This window comes from Heterodontus francisci, chromosome 18 (assembly GCF_036365525.1).
Source record: "Heterodontus francisci isolate sHetFra1 chromosome 18, sHetFra1.hap1, whole genome shotgun sequence".
Taxonomy (NCBI): domain Eukaryota; kingdom Metazoa; phylum Chordata; class Chondrichthyes; order Heterodontiformes; family Heterodontidae; genus Heterodontus; species Heterodontus francisci.
The window spans coordinates 73,894,798-73,919,871 of NC_090388.1; the positions used below are offsets into that span (position 1 = coordinate 73,894,798).

General features: G+C 43.6%; 1 protein-coding gene across 3 annotated transcripts in view; it reads right to left on the reverse strand.

Annotated features, from left to right (window-relative positions):
* LOC137379721 (contactin-1-like) overlaps positions 1-25,074 on the reverse strand; it is a 934,724-nt gene that overhangs the window by 460,504 nt on the left and 449,146 nt on the right. For all 3 annotated transcript variants that reach the window (XM_068050989.1, XM_068050987.1, XM_068050988.1), the window contains 4 exons: positions 16,860-16,993; positions 16,309-16,438; positions 14,833-14,983; positions 4,448-4,575 (listed from right to left, as the gene is read on the reverse strand). In XM_068050989.1, coding sequence (XP_067907090.1) covers positions 4,448-4,575; positions 14,833-14,983; positions 16,309-16,438; positions 16,860-16,993 — 543 coding nt within the window. The remainder of the gene's footprint in view (positions 1-4,447; positions 4,576-14,832; positions 14,984-16,308; positions 16,439-16,859; positions 16,994-25,074) is intronic.

Genomic DNA, 25,074 nt, shown 5'->3' on the forward strand with positions numbered 1-25,074 from the left:
CCGTCAACAATAACCCTTTGTTTCCTGCCACTGAGCCAATTTTGTATCCACCTTGCTGCATTTCCCTGGATCCCATGGGATTTATTTTTTTAACCAGTCTGCCATGTGGGACCTTGTCAAAAGTCTTGCTAAAATCCATGTAGACCACATTAACTGCACTACCCTCATCGATCTCCCTTGTTACTTCTTCAAAAAAAATCGATCAAGTTGTCAAACAAGATCTTCTCTTAACAAATCCATGCTGACTATCCTTGATTAATCCGTGCCTTTCTAAGTGACAGTTTATCCTACCTCTTAGAATAGATTACAATAATTTTCCCACTACTGAGGTTAGACTGACTGGCCTGTAATTATTTGGTCTATCCTTCGCTCCCTTTTTAAACAGAGGTACAACGTTAGCAATTCTCCAATCCTCCGGCACCATACTTGTATCCAGTGAGGACTGAAAAATGCTATTTCATCTCTTGCTTCTTTTAACAGCCTAGGATACATTTCATCTGGCCCTGGTGATTTATCAACTTTCAAGGTTGTTAATCCCAATAATACTTCCCCTCTCCCTATGTTTATCACATCCAATACTTCACACTCTTCCTCCTTAACTACATATCTGCATCATCCCCCTCTTTTGTGAAGACAGAAGCAAAGTATTCATTAAGAACCATACTTCTGCTCCTACACATAGGTTACCTTTTTGGTCTTTTATGAGCCCCACTCTCTCCTTAGTTATCCTCTTACTCCTGATGTATTGATAAAACATCTTTGGGTTCACATTGATTTTGCTTGCCAATATTCTTTCATGCCCTCTCTTTGCTTTCCTAATTTCATTTTTGATTTCACCCCTCCACTTTCTATACTCCTCTCAGCTTTCCCTACTATTGAGTTCTCGGTGTTGGACATAAGCTTTCCTTTTCTACCTTATCTTACCCTGTAGGCTCCTTGACATCCATGGGACTCTAGATTTGGCCGCCTCCCCCTTTTTTTTGTGGGAACATATTTACCCTGAACCCCTTGAATCTGCCCTTTGAATGCCTCCCACTGTTCTGAAACTGATTTACCTTCAAGTAGCTGTTTCCAGTCCACTTTCACTAAATCATTTCCCAGTTTAGTAAAATTGGCCTTGCCCCAATTGAGAACTCTAACTCCTGTTCTATCTCTGTCCTTTTCCATAATTATGTTAGAACTGACTGAATTATGATCACTACTACCAAAATGCTCTCCCACTGTCACTCCTTCCACCTGCCCATCTTCATTTCCTAAAGCTAAGTCTAAAACTGCACCCTCTCTATTTGGACTTGCTACATATTGGGCAAAAAAGTTCTCCTGAATGCACCTCAAGAATTCTGCTCCCTCAGTTCTTTTCACACTAAAACTATCCCAGTTAATGTTGGGATAATTAAAATCCCCTACTATCCCCTATTGTTCTTGCACTTCTCAGAGATTTACCTACATATCTGCTCTTCTATCTCCCTTTGTTTGGTGATCAACAGTATGGGATGGCACAGTGGTTAGCACCGCAGCCTCACAGCTCCAGGGACCCGGGTTCGATTCTGGGTACTGCCTGTGCGGAGTTTGCAAGTTCTCCCTGTGAACGCGTGGGTTTTCGCCAGGTGCTCTGGTTTCCTCCCACAGCCAAAGACTTGCAGGTGATAGGTAAATTGTCTTTTGTAAATTGCCCCTAGTGTAGGTAGGTGTTAGGGAATATGGGATTACTGTAGGGTTAGTATAAATGGATGGTTGTTGGTCGGCACAGACTCAGTGGGCCGAAGCGCCTGTTTCAGTGCTGTATCTCTAAAATAAAAAGTACACGCCCAGCAGCATGACTGCCAATTTTTTGTTCCTTAGCTCAATCCATATGGCCTCATTTGATGAACCTTCCAACATATCATCCCTCCTCACAGCTGTTATAGTTTCCTTAAATGAAAATCCTGTAACCAGGAACACTGAGCTGCCATTCCTGTCCCTCCTTAATCCATGTTTCTGTAATAGCTATGATATCATACTGCCACATGTCTATCTGTGCCTTCAGCTCATCTGCTTTATTTGCTATACTCTTTGACCTATCTCTTTGACCAAGCTTTTGGCCATATGACCTTAGATCTCCTTATGAGGCTTGGTGTCAAATTTTGTTTAATAATGCTCCTGTGAAGCACTTTGGGATGTTTTACTATGTTAAAGGTGCTATATAAATGGAAATTGTTGTTGCTCTATTGCTCAGCTACTCACTGGATAAACTGAATGATCCAATGGGCGAGTTCACCAGTTATATCAATGAATGGCAACCTCAAAGTCAACTGGTTGAACGAAAGATTCCCACCCTCATCCTCTCCAATTGAGCGTCACTGGTTGGCAATCTGAAATGGGTACCCTGGCCAATTTCTCAGCTCCCAGTGCAGGACATCGGCCTGTAGAAGGTACCATTATCGTGCCTCAAATCAGCCAAGACAGGCTACAGCCTGAACCGGAGAGCTACCTGGAGTCTACGGCTCAGCTAAGGTAGAGCATTTACGTGATCTGTCATTAGAGGAACACAATACTTACTTTTTCAATATAGCTGTCACAATATGCCTGCTATTGTGAACAATGGGATCACAAGAGAGCAATGATGCCATACCCTGGTGTGGACAGAATGAGCTGAATTGGGCAGGAAACCCATCTTCATATCAATTAAGGGCTCACCTCCCCATGACAATTTTAACTTCGTTTCCCACTGGAGGTGGTTTGCTGACCCAAAAACAAACCCACCTCTGTGGCGAACATTCAGCCCAATGTGTTTTAAATACGTAGCAAAACACCTGTGGTTTTCAAAAGAGAAAAGAGTAACCACGCCCTCTCAGCCAAACTAATTGGTGAAATGGACAGACAGGAAAACAAAAACAGGCCATTTGGCACAACCGGTACTTATATGGTGACTATTTTGGTGATCAAACTCTACAGGAGCCTCCGAACATTACTTTTCCACAACCTGCCCCCACATTCCTATAATTTTCTTCTCTGTAGTGTGTACATCCAGCTTCTCTTTAAATGTATCAATGTTCTCTGCTTCAACCACTCCATATGGCAACGAGTTTCACATGCTCACCACTCTCTGCGTCAAGAAATTCCTCCTAATTTCTTTATTTGAACAAGGTTCATCTTGTGCAATACATAGGAAGTGCTCTAACATACTTTCTCAGGGCCTCCAAGGTGTTGGAACTCCTCACATCTCCTTCAGTGGTCTCACCTATCCTCCTACAGTTTTATAGGCTTTTGAAACCCAAGTATCAGTGTCATCTATATACTACTTCCCAACTTCTTTACTGCCCTACAACTCTCTGAGATCTCTGCGTTCCTCCAACTCATCTTTTCTGCATGTCCTTTACCTTCACCCCATCGTTGGCAGCTGTGCCTTCAGCCATCTTGGCCCTAAGCTCTGAAATGCCTTCCCGAGATCTCTTTAAGATGCTCCTCTCTGATCAAACATTTGATCACCTGTCCTAATGTCTCCTTCTTTGGCTCATATCAATTTATGTCTAACTATGATATTTATATTATATTTATAAAGTGCCTTTCATGTAAGTTGTTGTTATGACAGCTGTGATACTGGAAAACTGCTTGGCCACCAGGATGCAAAACAAAAACTGAATGCTGGTGATCTGTACAAAAACCAGAAAGTGCTTCAAACAGAAAGCAGGTCAGTCAGCATCTTTTTTTTTCAATTCAGTCTCAGGATATGGGTGTCGTTGGCCAGGCCAGCATTTATTGCCCATCCCTACTGCTCTGAGAAGTTGGTGGTGATGGGCTTTTTATTCAAACTGCCGCAACAGAGGTTCGATACAACCATGTGTCTTGTCAGGCTACTTCAGAATGCAGTTAAGTGTCAACTACGCTGGTGTGGGACTGGAGTCACGAATATAGGCCAGCATGTGTATTTTGTTTTCAAAACTGTTCTAATTGAGAAAATTAGATGAAAGCTCAGAAATATGGATGGAAAGAGTAGGAGAAAAGAAGAAGTAAAGTTGTGGTGTTGAGGTGCCCCAACTATAGCAAGCCTTGATTTGCACTGCCAATATAAATACTCTTCTCTTGGCTCTTGTCATTCACTTCAAACTCTTCATTGGATTGTTGCTTGTGAATCACTCCAAGCTGTCTACGGACATCAGTATAGTTTAGCTCCAGTTTGATTTTGTATTGGAGTTATGTATCAGAAAGTAGATTACCAAAATCTTTCATGAACCGTAGGGTTCACCCTTGTGTCAATCCACCCTTAAGCTGGGAACTGGCTCAAGTGGACCTTGTAGATGATGCAGTAATATTTTGCAAACTATCAGATAAGGGACTAATGGATTTTTCAGGGAAAGATATTCAGCAACAATTTTTATTCAAAATATGAGATCAGAAGTGTTCAGCTGAAAATGCCAGTACATTGAGTAAATCCAAAAGATTCTGCAGCAAAGTTTTGCCCCCCTACCTGTCACTGAAAGAGTGCCAGTGCTGTTTGCCTTTCCTCTGTTGTTTTCTGCAAAACAGGTATAGCTGCCCTCGTCAGCCTTAGACAGATCTCCAATCTCCAGAGTGCCGCTGGCCCAAATGGATATCCTACAAAGACAAAATTACACAGAATTTATAGCACAGAAAATAACTGGTCTATGACAGTGTTTAGGCTCTACATGACTCTCCTTCTACTGTGCTTCATTTAACCCAATCGGCATATTCTTCTAATCTTTTCTCCCTTATGCACTTAACAAGCCTCCCCTTAAATGCATCAATTAGGCAAAAAAAAAAATCAAGCATCCCTTTGGATAATGAATTAAAAACTTGACCCGATCTGAGGCTTTTAAGATTGGGTCATTTTTACACCAGCTCCCAAAAACAGGCACTGGATGCGCGATTGACCCATGTCTGTTCTTTACGGTCCAGGCATCACACAAACTTTGAGCTTCCTGCTAATTTAAATGATAGTAGGGTGCGCCCCAGAACTCAACGTGCTGTTGAGTGGCTGCATGCCTCAGCAGGGGCCCAGGATCATGCAAGGCTAGTGTTACGACCAGGTGAGAAAGGGGTCTAGGGTTCCCTCTCAGCCGTCACCTGGTCCTACCATAACAGGGTTTAATTTTAAACACACTGTTTTCTTAGCTCCTCTTTAGTGAATCCTTGTTCACTAACCTCCAATTATAAGGCAAAGAAACTAGCCAAACAGGTTTTCTTAGGTTTAAAGAAAAAAGGTTGAACTTTATTAAACTTAAACTCTAATTCAGTTAACGCCTACGGATACGCGATGCGCCCACGCTAGCATGCATATGCGATACACACATGTGGATAGAGGCAGAAAAGAGCAGAAGAAATAAAGTGGAAAAATCTGAGTCAATATCTGAAGATGATTTTGGTTACTGTTCTTCGAGCTCGCTGTAAAGTCGTTGATTGTAAGTAGGTCTTGCTTTTCGTTGGGGCCCAGTATTCTTCTTAAATCTTGTTCAATGTAGGAGACTTTATTCTCTTGAAGTTCATGTGGCCTCAATAGGTCCAGAGGCTTGAGAGAAAGAGATGGGAGCAGACAGGTGAGGTCTTCATACTCCAGGAGCAAACAGTCTTTCTTCTGAGTTCAAACTCTGTGGCTAGTTCAAAAAACCCTGGGCCAGCCAATCATGTGACCAGCTGGTTTAACCCGTCCTGGCTTTTGTGGACTGTATCACCTTAGCAATCTCTGGAATGCCCTTCCTTACACCTTCAATGTCTGGTGATCAAAGTCCATTGTGGGTTGAATGTGTCAGGGAATGGTCCTTTGTCTCCATAAGCACTGCCTATTAGTATGCAAATGTTTTTCAGCTAAGTGTCTGACAGCCCTTGGAACAGGCCTTCTCTTCTTCCCAGGAATAGTTCAAAATCAATGTTCATATGACAAAATTAATATGCCTCATCCTTGGCAAGTGGGGGCCTGCATGACACTAGCATGAATTAAAGCCGACCTGCACCTCTTGAAGTCGAGGTGCATTCTGGACAGAGCAAGTGCTTGGCAGTGGCTGGGAAAGAGAGTCTGACTTGCAAGAAGAACACTGAATAATGGTGCAATAGGGCAGAGAGCAAATTCCAAGACCACCATTTGTTGCCCATCCCAAATTGCCCTTATGACAGCTGCCTTCTTGAACTGCTGCAGTCCATCTGGTGTGAGTACTCCTACAGTGCTGTTAGGGAGGGAATTCCAGGATTTTAATCCAGCAACAGGATTGGTCTGTGACTTGGAGGGGACCTTGCTGGTGGTGGTGTTCCCATGCATCTGATGTTCTTGTCCTTCTAGGTGGAAGAAATTGTGGGTTTGGAAGGTGCTGTCGAAGGAGGCTTGGCATGTTGCTGCAGTGCATCTTGTAGATGGTATACACTGGTGCCACTGTATGCTGGTGGTGGAGGGAGTGAACATTTAAGGTGGTGGATGGGGTGCTGATCAAGCGGGCTGCTTTGTCCTGGATGGTGTCGAGCTTCTTGAGTGTTGTTGGAGCTGCACTCATCCAGACAAGTGGAGAGTATTCCATCACACTCCTGATTTGTGCCTTGTAGATGGTGGACAGGCTTTGTGGAGTCAGGAGTTGAGATATTCATCGCACACTTCCCAGCCTCTCATCTGCTCTTCACAAGAACTGGTGAGGTCCCCACTTTAAAACAGATTCATAACAGACAACTCATACTCATTCCTATTCCAAACTGTAGTCAGTCTTACTTTTGCTGAGTGATCTGAAATTCTTTTAGTTTTTACCTACACCCACACACGTGTGCATACACACATGCACACCCACACACAGAGATCCGTGGCATGGCTTACTGGAAGTGCGAGGACATTGGATTTTGTAAGGAAATGGATGCAATGTGGTTTTGCACATGGTGAACTGGAGGGTGTGCTTTTACGAACAATATAACACAGAATATACATTATCAGAGACATTAGCTAATGCATGACGATTAAGTGAAAGTATATTTTGATTGCACAGTACTGTCACTGGATTTTCAGATTATAACTGCACAAATATCTGAAGAATTTCCATGGAAACTATAATTCAGGTGATTATTAAGGTATGTGTTTTTCTGATGAGAGGATGCTGCGAGATGGCTTGGACAATAGGCCATAAGCAGGAAGCCACGGTCAGCTCAAACAAGAGATCAGGTTTTACCAAGAGGCTGTCGATATATAGAGATGGAGAAAGAGATAGACAAAAAGAGAGAGCCTGAGAGAGAGTGAAAGTGTGATAGAGAAAGGAGAGAAAAAGAGAAATAGAGAGATGGAATGAGAAGTACAGCAGATAGAGAAGTAAAGAGAGACATAGAGAGAAAGAAAAGAGTGATGAACAAAGAGAGAGCCAGACAGAGAGAAAGAGAGGGAGAGAGAGAGGGAGCAAACAGATGTGCAGGCAAGGAGAGGGCAGACTAGGGTCATGTGTTAACATCAGCCAATGAGTGGTAAGTAGAGAAAGCATGTGCAGAACAGAGGCAGGAGGTGGCTTGGGAGCACCAGAGTCACACGTTAAAATCAGCCAACTGGAGGAAAATCATGGAAATTTGCATGAGTAAATTTGGGCATGATTACCCATCACACAGAGGTGTTACAGCGAAATGCTACATTAGCAACTATAGGATCTCTTAACGCATTGTAAGCACTATTAATCTTTTTAACAAACTCAACAGAGCATGGAGTTGATTGTGGCCTACAGCCTGCTTTCTTCAACTGCTAAATCCTTTAGCTTCATGGGGAAGTGGCAAATAAAAGGCAGCATCGTAGGGGAAGGAGGTAAAGACAGAGAGAATCAAATCATATGCACTGCCACAGCAAAACTAGTCCCCGAGGCACAAGGAACTATGAACCAAAGCTGCCTTGGTCTTCTTTGCTTAGTGGATTTGTAGCATGAAGGACTCGCAACTTGTTAAAAGGCGATGTAACTCAGTCAGCTTTTCAGAGGTATTGGCAATGACTGCAGCCTGTCTCCAACAATAAGAGCACTGATGTTAAAGCTGGTGGTGGAGGTGGGTGGGGGGGGATGTTCTGGTGTCACAATAGATAAGAGCCTTATGAATAGACTATGATCATGTCAGAACTGCAGCAAGAAATAATTGCCATGATTCAATGGTGCTGGTTAAAGTTAAATCAACATGCTTACTTCAATAAAACTGAACACGCATTATTTATGTGAAGTTATACAGTATATTTTATTCTATCAAAGTAAATAGCATAGGAATTTCCCAGCACTAGATTGGGTCAGAACTATGATTACTACTTGTATATAACCAGAGTACCCTCATAACATGAAGAATCATTGTGTTTCCTAGCAACTAACAGCAAACTTCAACAACGCTTGTTGTCATGCAGTTCATAGGAGCATTGCACTAAAGCTTGAATGGTGTGCCCCAATCAATACACATGGCTTTCAGGGTAGAAAAGTGGAGGAAGATGTACAGAGAAATATTCAAAGCAGCTCTTCAGAAACCAGTACACGGTCGACAGGGTGATCCACACTCCTGGGGCCTATCTACCTTTCTTTCACCAAATTCCTGGGTCATGGGAGCCTCCTTCTCTATGCCAGATTTTCCACTCTTAGCTCCCCCCACCCCCCCCCCCCCCCACTATTATTATGTAACCATTTACATCTCTCCTGGACCCATATATTGTTTCTAAACTTGCCTTATTATCACCTCCTTTTGCCTTGCACCATGATCAATGTTGTCATTTAAACACTTCTGCCTTCCACTCGATCCCAGCCATCTCCAAATTTCCTCTTTTCCTGCCCCCATTCTTTTCCACGGCTTTATATTTGCTTAAATGCTGAGAATCTCTAACATCTTCCAGTTTTGATGAAAGGTCATCAACCTAAAACATTAACTCTGCTTCTCTCTCCACAGATGCTGCCTGACCGACTGAGTATTTCCAGCACTTACAAACATATGAATTAGGAGCAGGAGGAGGCCACTCGGCCCCTCGAGCTTGCTCCGCCATTCAATACGTTCATGGCTAAACTGATTGCTCCACATTTCCACCTACCCCCGATAAGATTTCACCCCCTTGCTTATCAAGAATCTATCTACCTTTGCCTTAAAAATATTCAAAGACTCTGCTTCCACCACCTTTTGAGGAAGAGAATTCCAAAGATTCATGACCCTCTGAGAGAAATAATTTCTCCTCATCTCTGTCTTAAATGGGCGTCTCCTTATTTTTAAACAGTGACCCCCAAGTTCTAGATTCTCCCACAAGGAGAAACATCCTTTCCACATCCACCCTGTTCAGACCCCTCAGGATCTTATATGTTTCAATCAAGTTGCTGCTTACTCTTCTGAATTCCAGCGGATACAAGCCTAGCCTGTCCAATCTTTCCTCGTAAGACAGCTGCCCATTCCAGGTATTAGTCTGGGCGGCACAGTGGCGCAGTGGTTAGCACCGCAGCCTCACAGCTCCAGCGACCCGGGTTCAATTCTGGGTACTGCCTGTGTGCAGTTTGCAAGTTCTCCCTGTGTCTGCGTGGGTTTCCTCCGGTTTCCTCCCACAGCCAAAAGACTTGCAGGTTGATAGATAAATTGGCCATTATAAATTGCCCCTAGTATAGGTAAGTGGTAGGGAAATATAGGGACAGGTGGGGATGTGGTAGGAATATGGGATTAGTGTAGGATTAGAATAAATGGGTGGTTGATGGTCGGCACAGACTTGGTGGGCCGAAGGGCCTGTTTCAGTGCTGTATCTCTAAACTAAACTAAACCTTCTCTGAAGTGCCTCCAATGTATTTACATCATTCCTTAAATAAGGAGACCAATACTGTACACAGTACTCCAGATGAGGTCTCACCAATGCCCTGTAGAGCTGAAGCATACCATCCCTATTTTTGTACTCAATTCCCCTTGCGATAAATGATAACATTCTATTAGCTTGACTAATTACATGCTGTACCTGCATATGAACATTTTGCACTTCATGCACGAGGACACTGAGATCCCTCTGTAGCTCAGAGCTCTGCAATCTCTCACCATTTAGATAATATGCATCTTTTTTATTCTTCTTGCTAAAATGGACAATTTCACATTTTCCCACATTATACTCCATTTGCCAGGTCTTTGTCCACTCACAACCTATCTATATCCCTTTGTAGCCTCCTTATGACCTCTTCACAACTTACTTTCCTATCTCTGTGTCATCAGAAAAGTTAGCAACCATACCTTCTGTCCCTTCATCTAAGTCATTCTTAAAAATTGTAAAATGTTGAGGCCCCAGCACAGATCCTGTGGCACATCACTCATTACATCTTGCCAACCAGAAAATGGGCCAGTTATGCCGACTCTCTGTTTCCTGTTAGCTAGCCAATCTTCTATCCATGCCAATATGTTACCCCCTACACCATGAGCTTTTATTTTCTGCAATAACCTTTGATGTGGCACCTTATCAAATGCCTTCTGGAAATCTAGGTACAATACATCCACTGGTTCCCCTTTATCCACAGCACATGTAACTCTAATAAATTGGTTAAACATGATTTCCCTTTCACAAAAGCATGTTGACTCTGCCTGATTACCTTGAATTTTTCTAAATGCCCTGCTATAACGTCATTAATAATAGCTTCTAACATTTTCCCTATGACAGATGTTAAGCTAACTGGCCTGTAGTTTCCTGCTTTCTGTCTCCCTCCCTTTTTGAATAAAGAAGTTACATTCGCTATTTTCCAATCTAACGGAACCTTCCCCGAATCTAGGGAATTTTGGAAAATTAAAACTAACGCATCAACTACCTCACTAACCACTTCTTTTAAGACTGAAGAATGAAGTCCATCAGGACCCGGGGACTTGTCAGCCCGCATCTCCAACAATTTGTTCAGTACCACTTTCCTAGTGGTTATAATTTTCTTGAGTTCCTCCCTTTCTTCCATTTCCTGACTTGAAGCTAATTCTGGGATGTTACTTGTATCCTTTACAGTGAAGACCGAAGCAAAATATCTGTTCAGTTCATCTGCCATCTCCTACTTAACCATTATTAATTCCCCAGACTCACTTTCTATCGGACCAATGCTCACTTTATTAATTCTTTTCTTTTTAAAATATCTACAGAAACTCTGACTATCTGTCTTTATATTTCTAGCTAGATTTCTCTCATACTCTAATTTTGTCTTCCTTATCAATCTTTTAGTCATTCTTTGCTGTTTTTTAATATTCTGTCCAATCTTCTGACCTGCCTCCCATCTTTGCACAATGATACGCTTTTTCTTTAAGTTTGATACTATCTTTAACTGTTTTAGTTAACCACAGATGGCGGGTCCCACCCTTGGAATTTTTCTTTCTCGTTGAAATTTTTGAATTCTGTGGATTCTGAAATATCCCCTTAAATGTCTATTGCATCTCTATTGACCTATCCCTTAACCTAATTTGCCAGTTCACTTTAGCTAGCTCTACTTTCATGCCCTCATAATTGCCCTTATTTAGGTTTAAAATATTAGTCTTGGACCCACTCTTCTCTCACTCAAACTGAATGTAAAATTCAGTCATATTATGATCGCTGCTACCTAGGGGCGCTTTAACTATGAGATCATTAATTAATCCTATCTCGGTGCACAACACCAGGTCTAGTACAGCCTGCTCTCTGGTTGGCTCCAGAATGTACTGTTCCAAGAAATTATCCCAAAAATATTCTATGTACTCCTCATCTAGGCTACCTCTGCCCATCTGATTTTTCCAGTCTATATGTAGGTTAAAATCCCCCATAATTATCGCCGTACCTTTCTGACAAGGTGCCATTATTTCTTCCTTTATACACCGTCCTACAGTGTGGTTACTGTTAGTGGCCTGTACACCACCACAAGTGACTTCTTGCCTTTATGATTTCTTATCTCTACCCAAACTGCTTCTACATCCTAGTTTCCTGAACTTAGGTCATCCCTCTCTATTGCGCTAATACCATCATTAAATAACAGAGCTACCCCTCCACCTTTTCCGAGCTTCCTGTCCTAAATGCCATGTACCCTTCAATGTTCAGGTCCCAATCTATGTCATTCTGTAGCCATGTCTCTGTAATGGCTATCAGATTGTACTTGTTTATTTCTATTTGCACTCTCAGTTCATCTGTTTTGTTTCGAATGCTATGTGTATTCAGATACAGAGTCTTTAGTTTTGTCCTTTTATTCTTTTTGTAACTTCTAGCCTTATCTGTTGATTTACTCTTAGATTTGTACACTCTGTCCCTTCCTGTCACAGTCTGTTTCTCGTTTCCCATATTAATAACTTTCTCTCTTTCCTTGTCACTACTCCTCGATTTACCCTATCTTCCCAAATTTGATCCCTTGCCCCCACTATTCAGTTTAAAACCCTCTCTACTTCCCTAGTTATGCGGCTCACGAGAACACCGGCCCCAGCACTGTTCAGGTGTGGACCGTCCCAACGGTACAGCCACCACTTTCCTCAGTATTGCTGCTAGCGCCCGACGACCCGGAACCCACTTCGAACACACCAGCCTTTGAGCCACACATCAATTTCTATAATCTTATTTGTGCTATGCCAATTTGCATGTGGCTCAGCTAATAATCCAGAGATTATTACCTTTGAGGTTCTGCTTTTTAATTTGGTACCTAGCTCCTCATACTGACTATGCAGAACCTCTTTCCTTGACCTGCCTATGTCGTTGGTACCTACATGGATCCTCCCCCTTCCACTGTAACTTCCTCTCCAACCCTGAGCAGATGTCCCGAACCCTGCACCGGGAAGACAACACAGCCTTCTAGACTCTCGCTTTTTGCTGCAGAAAACAAGGTCAATCCCCCTAACTATACTGTCCCCTACTACCACTACATTCCTTTTTTCTCCCTCCACTTGAATGGCTTCATGTACCATGGTGCCACGGTCAGGTTGCTCACCCACCCTGCAGTCCCCACTCTCATCCGAACAATCTGAAAGAACCTCAAACCTGGTGGACAATCGCGAAGACTGAGGCTCCTGCACTCCTGCCCTCTGGGTCCCCTTACCTACCTCAGCTGCTGCCACACTCTCCTGTCCCTGACCACTACCCAAATCAGAAGACCCTATCCTAAGGGGTGTGACTGCCTCCTGGTACAAAGTGTCCAGGTAAATTTCCCCCTCCCTGATGTGTAGCAGTGTCTGCAGCTCGGCCTCTGGGTCAATGACTCTGAGCCGAAGCTCTTCAAGCCACAAATACTTACTGCAGACGTGTTTGTGCTGGATCACACTGGCATCCAGGAGCTCCCACATGCTGCAGCCGTGACACATCACCTGTCCTGCCATCCTTAATGTGTTTTAATTAACTACTTGAATTATTTTATTCAATTATTTATTTTACTTTCATTTTTTATATGTTTTATGAAGCTTACCACCAGTCCCTTTACTATTTTAAACATTAGGATTAGAATGGACCTTGATCGCTTACCAGATACTCACCAAACAGATAGCTTCTTCTCCAGTCAATCACCTACATGCTTGCCTGTGATATCACACTTGATTTTCTTGAAAGGGCTGGTTCCACTGAACTGAATGGAGGATCCAATAGGATACAGGATAGGATACCCTCTCCACCCACTTTCTGAAGTGAAGCCTCTCCCTGCTCTTTTTGAACACTTACTGTGCTTTACTTCAGAAACCAGGTCTGATGTACTGTCACTTTCTCCCATTCACACTCCAAGGAGCTCCTGTCTGTTTTGGAACTCTTTTACTCTCCCGACATCTTGCTTATCTTGTTTCCACAGTCTGACTGAAACGACCTTCGTGTTATCAACCAACATTTTCCACCTGTGTCCAGCTTTTGAAACAACAAAGCAAATCCACGCACAGCCTGCTTGGACTTAACGTTCTTCAGTCATTTCATTCACTCCCACTCACTTCTTGATTTTCTCAGCCCTAGAAATGGATTCTAATGCTTGCTAGCCTGTGATTTTCCTCTCATTAAAGCAAACGGACAGAATATTGCAAGATGTCAAGGAGAAAATCCCTGCCCGGGTCTTGAACCAAACTGTTAATTCTGGGGAAGAAGGCTGTCTTTGGTGGTAGGGCTAAATGGGCATTATCGCATCAGTCACATGATATACACCCCACTTGATGTTCAATTTTACTGAAGACAATGGAACTGAATATCAGCTGGGAATATAACAGATGGCAGAAATTGATGCTGCCTGTTTTACTCGACTGCCCAAGACAAACTTTGATCTCCCTATCTTTTCGTATGCTGTGTGATTGCAGCACTCGCCATTTCTAATTCAAAAGAGCCACAGGCAGCTCCAACAAGACTCAAGAAGCTTGACACCATCCAGAACAAAGCAGCCCGCTTTACTGGCACCTCATCCAACACCCCAAACATTCACTCCCTCCACCACCGCCGCACAGTGGCAGCAGTGTGTACCACCAAGATGCAGTGCAGCAACTCACCTTCACTCTCCTTCAACAGCACCTTCCAAACCCCTGATCTTTATCACCTAGAAGGATAAGGGCAGCAGATACATGGGAACTCCATCACCTGCAAGTTCCTCTCCAAGTCACTCACCATCCCGACTTGGAAATACATCGCTGTTCCTTCATCATCACTGGGTCAAAATCCTGGAACTCCATTCCTAAAAGCACTGTGGGCATACCTATTGCACACGGACTGCAGTGGTTCAAGAAGGGGACTCACCACCACCGTCTCAAGAGAAATTAGGGATGAAGAATAAATACTGGTTTTGCCAGCGATGCCCACATTCCAAGAACATATAAAAAAACACAACTGCTTGAGTTAAGAAGATTGCAAGCTGCCTAGTTCAGCTAAATTACAGGTTAAAAATGCTGCCAACGCCTTGCCGAGATGGAGATCTGGATGTCACATGACACAGTGTTCATCACATTTAAAGGCGGATCCATTCTACTGACCTTGAATTATTCTTGAGGAGCTCAGTGCCCTTACTCCACAAGAAGGTTGCCTTGGGAGCAGCCTTGGGTTTGCACTCGATTATCACTTTGCCTCCCCTGGCCCCCAACAGCTTCTTCTTTACTGGGTTCAGCCTAAAGTCTGGAGCTGAAGCTAATGGAAAACACGGAACAGGATCAGAAAATCAGGTTGTATATTAAAAGAAAGCATTTTCTTTGCAAAATCTTCCTTTAACCTTCTTCCAATTTTACTTTCCCTCCAAATACCCTTGAGTTTGTTTTTATTTTTAATCATAGGTAATGTGGGGAGTACAGACCAGAGAGCATAGGGTGGAACATCAGGAACAGGAGTAGATCATTCAGTCCTTCCAGACTGCTCAGCCATTAAATTAGATCATGGTTAATCTGCACTGTAACTCCATTTACCTGCCTTAGCTTCACATCCCTTGATAGCCTTATGTAGAATCTTGCAGCACAGAAGGAGGCCACTCGGCTCATCATCCCTGTGTCAGCTCTTTGAAAGAGCTATCCAATTAGTCCCACTCCCCCGATGTTTCCCCATAGTCTTGCAAACTCTTCCCTTTCAAGTATATATCCAGTTTCCTTTTGAAAGTTACAATTGCATTACCTATTACCCCATACACGACCTTCAACATTCACTCCCACCACCATGGTGCACAGTGGCTGCAGTGTGTACCATGGACAAGATGCACTGCAGCAACTCACCAAGACTTATTCAACACTACCCCCCAAAGCCGCGACTTCTACCGCATAGAAGAATGAAGGCTGCAGGCACATGTGAACACCACCATCTCCGTTCACCTCCAAGTCAATTCAAATTTTGACTTGGAAATATATTGCCATTCCTTTGTTGTCGCTGGGTCAAAACCCTGGAATTCCCTCCCTAACAATGCAGCGGACTGCAGTAGTTCAAGAGGGTGGCTCACCACCACCTTCTCAAGGCAATTAGGGATGGGAAACAAATGCTGGTCTTGCCAGTAATGGCCACATTCTGTGAATGAATAAAAACATTAATCTGCTTCCACTACCCTTTCAGGCAGTACATTCCAGATCATCTTAACTTACTGCAGCAAAAAAAGCTCTTCATCTCCCCTCTGGTTCATTTGATAATTATTTAAAATTTGCCTCTTCTGGCTACCAACTCTCCTGCCAGTGGAAACAGTTTCCCTCTATTGAAACCCACCATTACTTTGAACATCTCTATTAAATCGCCCCTTAAGCTTTTCCGCTCTACGAAAAACAATCCCAGCTTCTCTACTCTCACCATATAACTGAAGTCCCTCATCCCTGGTATCAGACTGGTAAATCTCCTCTGCAGCCTCTCCAAAGCCTTGACATCCTTCCTAATGTGTGGTGCCCAGAATTGACCACAATCCTCCAGCTGAGGCCTGACCCGTGACCTAACGAAAATAAGAATTTATACTGAACTCAGTGCAGTACTGTGTTCAGGATACCAACCCAAAACTTTCAACTCAGCATTGGAATATAGGGATCCGTGTTTGTTCTCTATCACACACTGGTACATTCCGGAATCCTGCAGGGTCAGTCGGGAAATTCGCAGCTCCCCTCTATTCACTCGGAATCGGGCCTACACACAGTTGAAATGAAGACATTGCTGAAAAGGGAACTTTGCAACATTTAATTGAACACTTTACAGAGCTTTTGATTCTTCTCAGCAATGCAGTGAAGAGCTTATTGTTTTCACATCAAGGACCTGCAGAATGCAAGGGGTAAACATTTACGTTTGTGAAAAACACTAAATCATTGACTATGTACTTGGGACATTCGTACAGATGAAACAAGAGGAAAAGAACTTCGCTGGAACTGAAACAGAGATAGAGAAACATTAACACCCCAGCAGCAGAAACATTAACACAACAGCAAACAAGACACAGACTGTGTAAGGGACTCAGACATATTCATTTCTCGTTGTTCTGCTTTGTACAAATGAGCATGCAACAGCTGCAACCTTTGAAAACCAGTGCGAAAATGCAAGTGTAGGTTCGTACCCCATACACTACTTCTCCATTCCGGAACCATTTGTAGGTGGGCTGGGGTTTGCCTCCTGCTTCACAGTGCCAGGTGAAGTCACTCCCGATGTCTTGCACACTGTCATTGATTGCCTGGATCCAGTAAGGATGAGCTGGAAAGAGGCAGGAGCTACAAGTTAGAATGATGCGCCACTGGCATCGAAGAATTTCACTTTCAGAGAAACATATCGAATTGAAGAAGGAAAGCATAAAGGGTACTGTACGAGACTGTTATCCATATGTAAATTAATTCTCTGCTGCTCTGCTGCAACAATTTACATCTCTTCTGGTTCCATCATTTGTTTCAATACTTGCTCCATTATCATATCCTTTTGCCTTGTGCCATCATCATTTTTGTCATTTAATCTCTCCTACCCTCTATCCTATCACAGATCTTCCCTTTTTCTCTTTCCTCCATCTCACCCCCTTCCTTTTCCCTGACTCTGTCCTTGCTTATAAATTTCCATCAGTTCTGCTGAAAGATCACTGACCTGAAACTTTAACTCTGTTTCTCCCCCCACAGGTTCTGCCAGACCTGCTGACTGTCTCCAGCATCTCCTGTTTTTATTTCAGATTTTCAGCATTTTCAGTATTTTGTTTTTGGATAGATTAATTCTGAATGGTTCTTTGCTCTGCTTCCTTAGATGCAACAGAAATCACGCAAGCAGAACGCAGCATTCAGTGTCAAAAAACCCTTCAATCATCCAGAGACAGCTCGGTGCTGTCACCAGGGGAAAGAGGTTAGAGGGACAACTGTGGGAGATGAAGTAAAATGACCTTCCTCATTTGTACCTATCCTAGCTGATCTTCAAAGTGCGTCAATAAAGCTTCACTACTTTCCATTCACTGACAGCCAAGATCAGCAATATAGTTGGACACAGCTAGAAATCCTATGAACTGGAGGCACAGACGTGAGCCCAGAACAGGGCAGATGACAAGACGGTTTAGACTTGATACAGTGGATGGAGGATGTGTGAAAGACGGTAGAGGTAAAATTCAAGAGGCAGTTGGAGAAATATTTGCCTGATTGAAGTGACTGATTCTGGCGAGAGACATTGGTAACCAATTTCATCAGGGTCCCTCCCCATTGACTGCTGGTGGAAGAGTCGATGGAAACCCAGGCCAAACCATGTAAACAGGATTTCCACTGAAATTCCAGTGGCTAATCATGAGTACTCTGGGGAAAATTCCCATGGTATGTATTGAAACTTGGGACCAGCCAGGTGAAGCATCATGAAATAAAAATAACCTGTTGAGTATTTCCAGCACTTTGTTTTTATTTCAGATTTCCAGCATCTGCAGTATTTTGCTTTTTATTGAAGCACCATGATCCTTTCTGATGCTTCCCATTCCTGAGTGTCAAATACAAGTTGAAGAATCAATGGTCTAACGTTGGATAAAGCAATATTCAAATGGAGATTGTTGCATCTGATTGAAGCATCTTTTATTTACAGCAGTTTTTTATTTCACCATGATGGTGTTTTACCGAAGTGATGACATGAGATTATAATCTATATTTTTTCAGTTCGGTATCTATTTACTGGGTGATTTGAACCTCCACAAGACTTCTACCTGCAGAGCTGAATATGATGAGGGTAACTCAACTGCTCCAAGTACATGGAGATGCAGAATCTGTCACTTTGTGAATACTTGAAGTGCACAGCAAGCCAGGCTTGAGCACACAGCATTTAACAAAGCACACTTTGCTCTTTTAGGTAACACATCAGCTGAACATTACAGCTTTCCAACTGCTAAATCTATTTGACATTCAATATGTTCATCTCTCACAACATTAATCTCTCTATCTTCATGCAACTGCTTTTTCCCCCTGCTTCCCTTTCTCTTTTCTGTTTGTTTTCTATTTTGTCTCCCTCCATGACTCTCCCTGTGTAGCTGAGACAGTTTGTCTCATTATAGTCTCTTTAAATGAGTCTTCTTTCCCCAAGTATGTCTTTCCCTCGATCCCTTTTTCTCTTTTGTGTATATCCTACTTTCTAAAAATGCCTGCCAGAAAATGTGGATCTCTTTTTGTTTCGGTCAGTGAGTTCCTTTCACTGCTTATCCAATGCTTTCTTCATTCCGGTCTCTCCTTTTCTTTTCTAATCTTTGAATTTGCTTTTCGTCACAATCTCTTCCCTTTCGACTCTTAACCTCTGTGTTCTTATGAATTCACTTCTTGAAGTTGGCTACTTGAAGGATAATTTTTACATTTAATTTCCCAACCCTTGTCCCATGGTCAGGCTCAGAGGAAAAGGAAGGCAAGAGTCAGGCTGCATCTGGCAGAATGCTGAACTGGGTGAGCAGAGGCCTGAGTGTCAGTTGTGCTGGTAGGGGAGGGAAGCTCGGAGTTGCATCCAATCTATTAGAGCAGTGAGGGTGATTAGGCCAGGACAAGGCCCATGGTCACATCAGAGGGAAATAGGATTCTCAACACTCCTGCTTTGGGTGGGAATGGGCAATTTGCCTCCTGAGCACTGCTACTGGTGACACAGGATAAACAGTTCCTGTATGCACAGTTCATATCCTATCATAGCTTACAACCAAAGTGCATTGTCTGAGCCCAGCTGGAACTTACCATTTCATTGCTGGTTGTGAGGATGACAGCATGGGGATAACAAAAATCGTTGGGATGGGAGGGAGGCAGCGACAGAGGAACACAAACTAGGGGAGGGGAAGCAGAAACAAACACAAACTGGGAAGAGAGATAGAGAAAAACACAAACTGGGGAGGGAGAGAAACACAGACTGGGGGAGAGCAAGAACGAGAGAGAAAAAAACACAAACTGAAGAGAGAGAGAAACAAATTAGAGAGGGCGAGAGAAACAGAAACTGGACAGCAAGAGAGACAGAAACACAAACTGGACAGCGAGAGAGACAGAAACACAAACTGGACAGCGATAGAGACAGAAACACAAACTGGACAGCGAGAGAGACAGAAACACAAACTGCACAGCGAGAGAGACAGAAACACAAACTGCACAGCGAGAGAGACAGAAACACAAACTGCACAGCGAGAGAGACAGAAACACGGACTGCACAGCGAGAGAGACAGAAACACGAAGTGGACAGCGAGAGAGACAGAAACACAAACTGGACAGCGAGAGAGACAGAAACACAAACTGGACAGCGAGAGAGACAGAAACACAAACTGGACAGCGAGAGAGACAGAAACACAAATTGCACAGCGAGAGAGACAGAAACACAAACTGCACAGCGAGAGAGACAGAAACACAAACTGCACAGCGAGAGAGACAGAAACACAAATTGCACAGCGAGAGAGACAGAAACACAAACTGGACAGCGAGACAGAAACACAAACTGCACAGCGAGAGAGACAGAAACACAAATTGCACAGCGAGAGAGAGACAGAAACACAAACTGCACAGCGAGAGAGACAGAAACACAAACTGGACAGCGAGAGAGACAGAAACACAAACTGGACAGCGAGAGAGACAGAAACACAAACTGGACAGCGAGAGAGACAGAAACACAAACTGGACAGCGAGAGAGACAGAAACACAAACTGCACAGCGAGAGAGACAGAAACACAAACTGCACAGCGAGAGAGACAGAAACACAAATTGCACAGCGAGAGACACAGAAACACAAACTGGACAGCGAGAGAGACAGAAACACAAACTGGACAGCGAGAGAGACAGAAACACAAACTGCACAGCGAGAGAGACAGAAACACAAACTGGACAGCGAGAGAGACAGAAACACAAATTGCACAGCGAGAGAGACAGAAACACAAACTGCACAGCGAGAGAGACAGAAACACAAACTGCACAGCGAGAGAGACAGAAACACGAAGTGGACAGCGAGAGAGACAGAAACACAAACTGGACAGCGAGAGAGACAGAAACACAAACTGGACAGCGAGAGAGACAGAAACACAAACTGGACAGCGAGAGAGACAGAAACACAAATTGCACAGCGAGAGAGACAGAAACACAAACTGCACAGCGAGAGAGACAGAAACACAAACTGCACAGCGAGAGAGACAGAAACACAAATTGCACAGCGAGACAGAAACACAAACTGGACAGCGAGAGAGACAGAAACACAAATTGCACAGCGAGAGAGACAGAAACACAAACTGCACAGCGAGAGAGACAGAAACACAAACTGCACAGCGAGAGAGACAGAAACACAAATTGCACAGCGAGAGAGAGACAGAAACACAAACTGCACAGCGAGAGAGACAGAAACACAAACTGCACAGCGAGAGAGACAGAAACACAAACTGGACAGCGAGAGAGACAGAAACACAAACTGGACAGCGAGAGAGACAGAAACACAAACTGCACAGCGAGAGAGACAGAAACACAAACTGCACAGCGAGAGAGACAGAAACACAAATTGCACAGCGAGAGACACAGAAACACAAACTGGACAGCGAGAGAGACAGAAACACAAACTGGACAGCGAGAGAGACAGAAACACAAACTGCACAGCGAGAGAGACAGAAACACAAACTGGACAGCGAGAGAGACAGAAACACAAATTGCACAGCGAGAGAGACAGAAACACAAACTGCACAGCGAGAGAGGCAGAAACACAAACTGCACAGCGAGAGAGACAGAAACACAAACTGCACAGCGAGAGAGACAGAAACACAAACTGCACAGCGAGAGAGACAGAAACACGGACTGCACAGCGAGAGAGACAGAAACACGGACTGCACAGCGAGAGAGACAGAAACACGAACTGGACAGCGAGAGAGACAGAAACACAAACTGGACAGCGAGAGAGACAGAAACACAAACTGGACAGCGAGAGAGACAGAAACACAAACTGGACAGCGAGAGAGACAGAAACACAAACTGGACAGCGAGAGAGACAGAAACACAAACTGCACAGCGAGAGAGACAGAAACACAATATTAGAGAGGGAGAGTAAGTAAGTAAAACATCAGTATTAAGGAAATTAATGGAACTAAAGAGTGAGAAATCCCCAGGACCTGACTGTTTCCATCCAAGGGTGTTAAACGAAGTAGGGGAGCACATTGTAGATGCCTTCACTATACTCTTTCAGAGTTCCCTAGATTCAGGAGTGGTCCCTCTGGATTGGGAAGTTGCACATGTCACTGCACTTTTAAGAAGGGTGAAAGGGGGAACCAAGGAAATTACAGACCAGTTAGTCTGACATCTGTGGTGGACAAGTTGCTGGAGTCTATAATCCAGGATATGGTGACTGAACACCTAGAAAAATTTCAATTAATCAGGGACAGCCAGCATGGATTCATGACGGGAAGGTCATGCCTGACAAATCTCATTGAATTTTTTGAAGAGGTGACTAAGGTAGTGGACAGGGGAGTGTCCATGGATGTTATCTATATGGACTTCCAGAAGGCATTTGATAAAGTCCCACATAAGAGACTGTTAACTAAGGTAGAAGCCCATGGAGTTGAGGGAAAATTATTGACATGGTTAGGAAGTTGGTTGAGTGGTAGGCAACAGAGAGTGGGGATAATGGGTAAGTACTCTGATTGGCAGGGTGTGACTAGTGGTGTCCCGGAAGGATCTGTGTTGGGGCCTTAATTATTCACATTATTCATTAACGACTTGGATGATGGCATAGTAGGTCATATATCCAAATTTGCTGATGATACAAAGTTAGCCAGCATTGTAGACAGTCTAGATGATAGCATAAAATTGCAAGGAGATATTGACAGACTAGGTGGATGGGCAAAACTGTGGCAGATGGATTTCAATGCGGGCAAGTGTGAGGTTATCCATTTTGAACCAAAAAGGATAGAGCAGGGTACTTTCTAAATGGGAAGAGGTTAAGTACAGTGGATGTCCAAAGAGACTTGGGGGTTCAGGTGCATAGATCTTTAAAATGCCACAAGCAAGTGCAGAAAATAATCAAAAAGGCTAATGGAACGCTAGCCTTTATATCTAGAGGACTGGAGTATAAAGACACAGAGGTTATGCTGCAGCTGTACAAAACCCTGGTTAGACCCCACTTGGAGTACTGTGAGCAGTTCTGGGCACCATACCTTAGGAAGGATATATTGGCCTGGAGGGAGTGCAATGTAGGTTTACAAGAATGATACCTGGACTACAGGGGTTGTTATGAGGAGAGATTACACAAATTAGGGCTGTTTTCGCTAGAAATTAGAAGGTTAAGGGGTGATCTGATCGAAGTCTTCAGGATATTAACAGGAAAAGACAGGCTAGATAAAAATAAACTATTTCCACTAGTTGGAGATTCAAAAACTAGGGGGCATATTCTAAAAATTAGGGCCAGACCATTCAGGAGAGATGTTAGGAAGCACTTCTTCACACAAAGGGTGGTAGAGGTTTGGAACTCTCTCCCACAAACAGCAGTTGAAGCGAGAACAGTTGTTAATTTAAAATCTGAGATAGATAGATTTTTGTTAAGCAAAGATATTAAGGGATATGGGCCAAATGTAGGTATATGGAGTTAGGCCGCGGATCGCCGTGATCTCATTGAATGGCAGGACAGGCTCGAGGGGCTGAATGGCCGACTTCTGTTCCTATCTTCCTATAAGGAAAGAGAGAGAAACACAAACTGGAGAGGTGGAAAGAGAAACACAAACTAGGGGAGGGAAGGAGAGAGAAATGAACACACACAGGAATGAGGGAGAGTTCACATCAGCCTGAGATGTGCACTTTTGTACAATGTGTTTTATTCTGGGAGTTTTCAGGCAGCTTCGGTGCTTCTGTCTGAGAACTGAGCTTCACCCACCTGAAGCTGGACTTTAGTCTTGGGGTGCTGGAATCTTCAGTGGATTTGGAGTTCTGTGAGAAACAGATGGGAGCAGAGGAGAGGCTGTGGCGAGCCAGCCAGGAGCAAACAGTCTCTCTCTCCAACTGTTTGTACAATACAAAAAAACTCAGGTTACCCAGCAGGTTAGTCATGTGACTAGCTGGTTTGGCCACGTCTGTTTGTGGATTCGGCCATCTTACCAGTCATCCTGGAATGTGAGCTTCCTCACCTTCAATTTCTGGTGATCAAAGTCCATTGTGGGTTGAATGTGTCAGGGAATGGTCCTTTGTCTCCACAAGCACTGTCTGTTAGTATGTAAATGTTTTTTCCAGCCACAGCTGATCTGTTCAACAAGTCATTTCCTCGCTCCAGCAACAGTTTCAAATCAATGTCCATATGACAAAATTAATATGCCTCATTCTTGGCAGGTGGGGGTCTGCCTGTCACTATAAAAGTCAAATATTTTATTTAGGGCTTGGCGACATGTAAGTGGTATCACATGACTGAATGCCATGTGACCAAATATTACATGATCAAATCTCCAGGAATACATCCAACCAGATTTGGAAATCCTTGAGGGGAGAGAAGATAAGAGCTTTGGCTGGAACCCTGGCATACAATTATGCTCAATGATCCAAGTTGTTCTCAAACTATAAAAACAACTACTTCTTTACGTGTGCTATGTGTTGCGCATTTGGGAGGAAAAGGTGACTTTGGACCAATGCTTCCCAAAGCTCTCCACCATTGGAGTTTTTCTCAAGTCACATCTGGGTCTGTTGTAGATTAATTGATAGAGATTGATTGCCATGATTCATCAGCAATTCCATTATCCTTGTACAATGGGGCTACCAGGATGGTAGAAGTTGAACTAGATGGATCTTGGTCTTTTTCATTTACTAACACATATGTTCCTTTAACTACCCCAGCATCCTCTCTTACAGGTAACTCAATAATCGCTAAAAAAAAAAGAATAATTTTTACAAGTGCTCTTTTGCATTGCTGGAGGTGCCCAGTTATCAACTCTTCTGCGTTCCCTAATATTAGAATGGGCTGGGTCTGGAAGGAAATCTCCTCCCTCGGCCCTGTGCGCTATGGATGTCCCGAAGTCTTCCGCAATGGGCGGCACAGTGGCGCAGTGGTTAGCACCGCAGCCTCACAGCTCCAGCGACCCAGGTTCAATTCTGGGTACTGCCTGTGTGGAGTTTGCAAGTTCTCCCTGTGTCTGCGTGGGTTTCCTCCAGGTGCTCCTGTTTCCTCCCACAGCCAAAAGACTTGCAGGTTGATAGGTAAATTGGCCATTATAAATTGCCCACCAGAAAGGCCGAGAGGGGGGTTTTGACGCTTGGGCAACTCTCAACCTCCATACATTCGCCCAGGCATGCGCCATGGAGAGGTCACTCCATAGTTGCCTCACAGCGACTGACACCACTGACCACCTCTAGGCGCTTACCCATTGT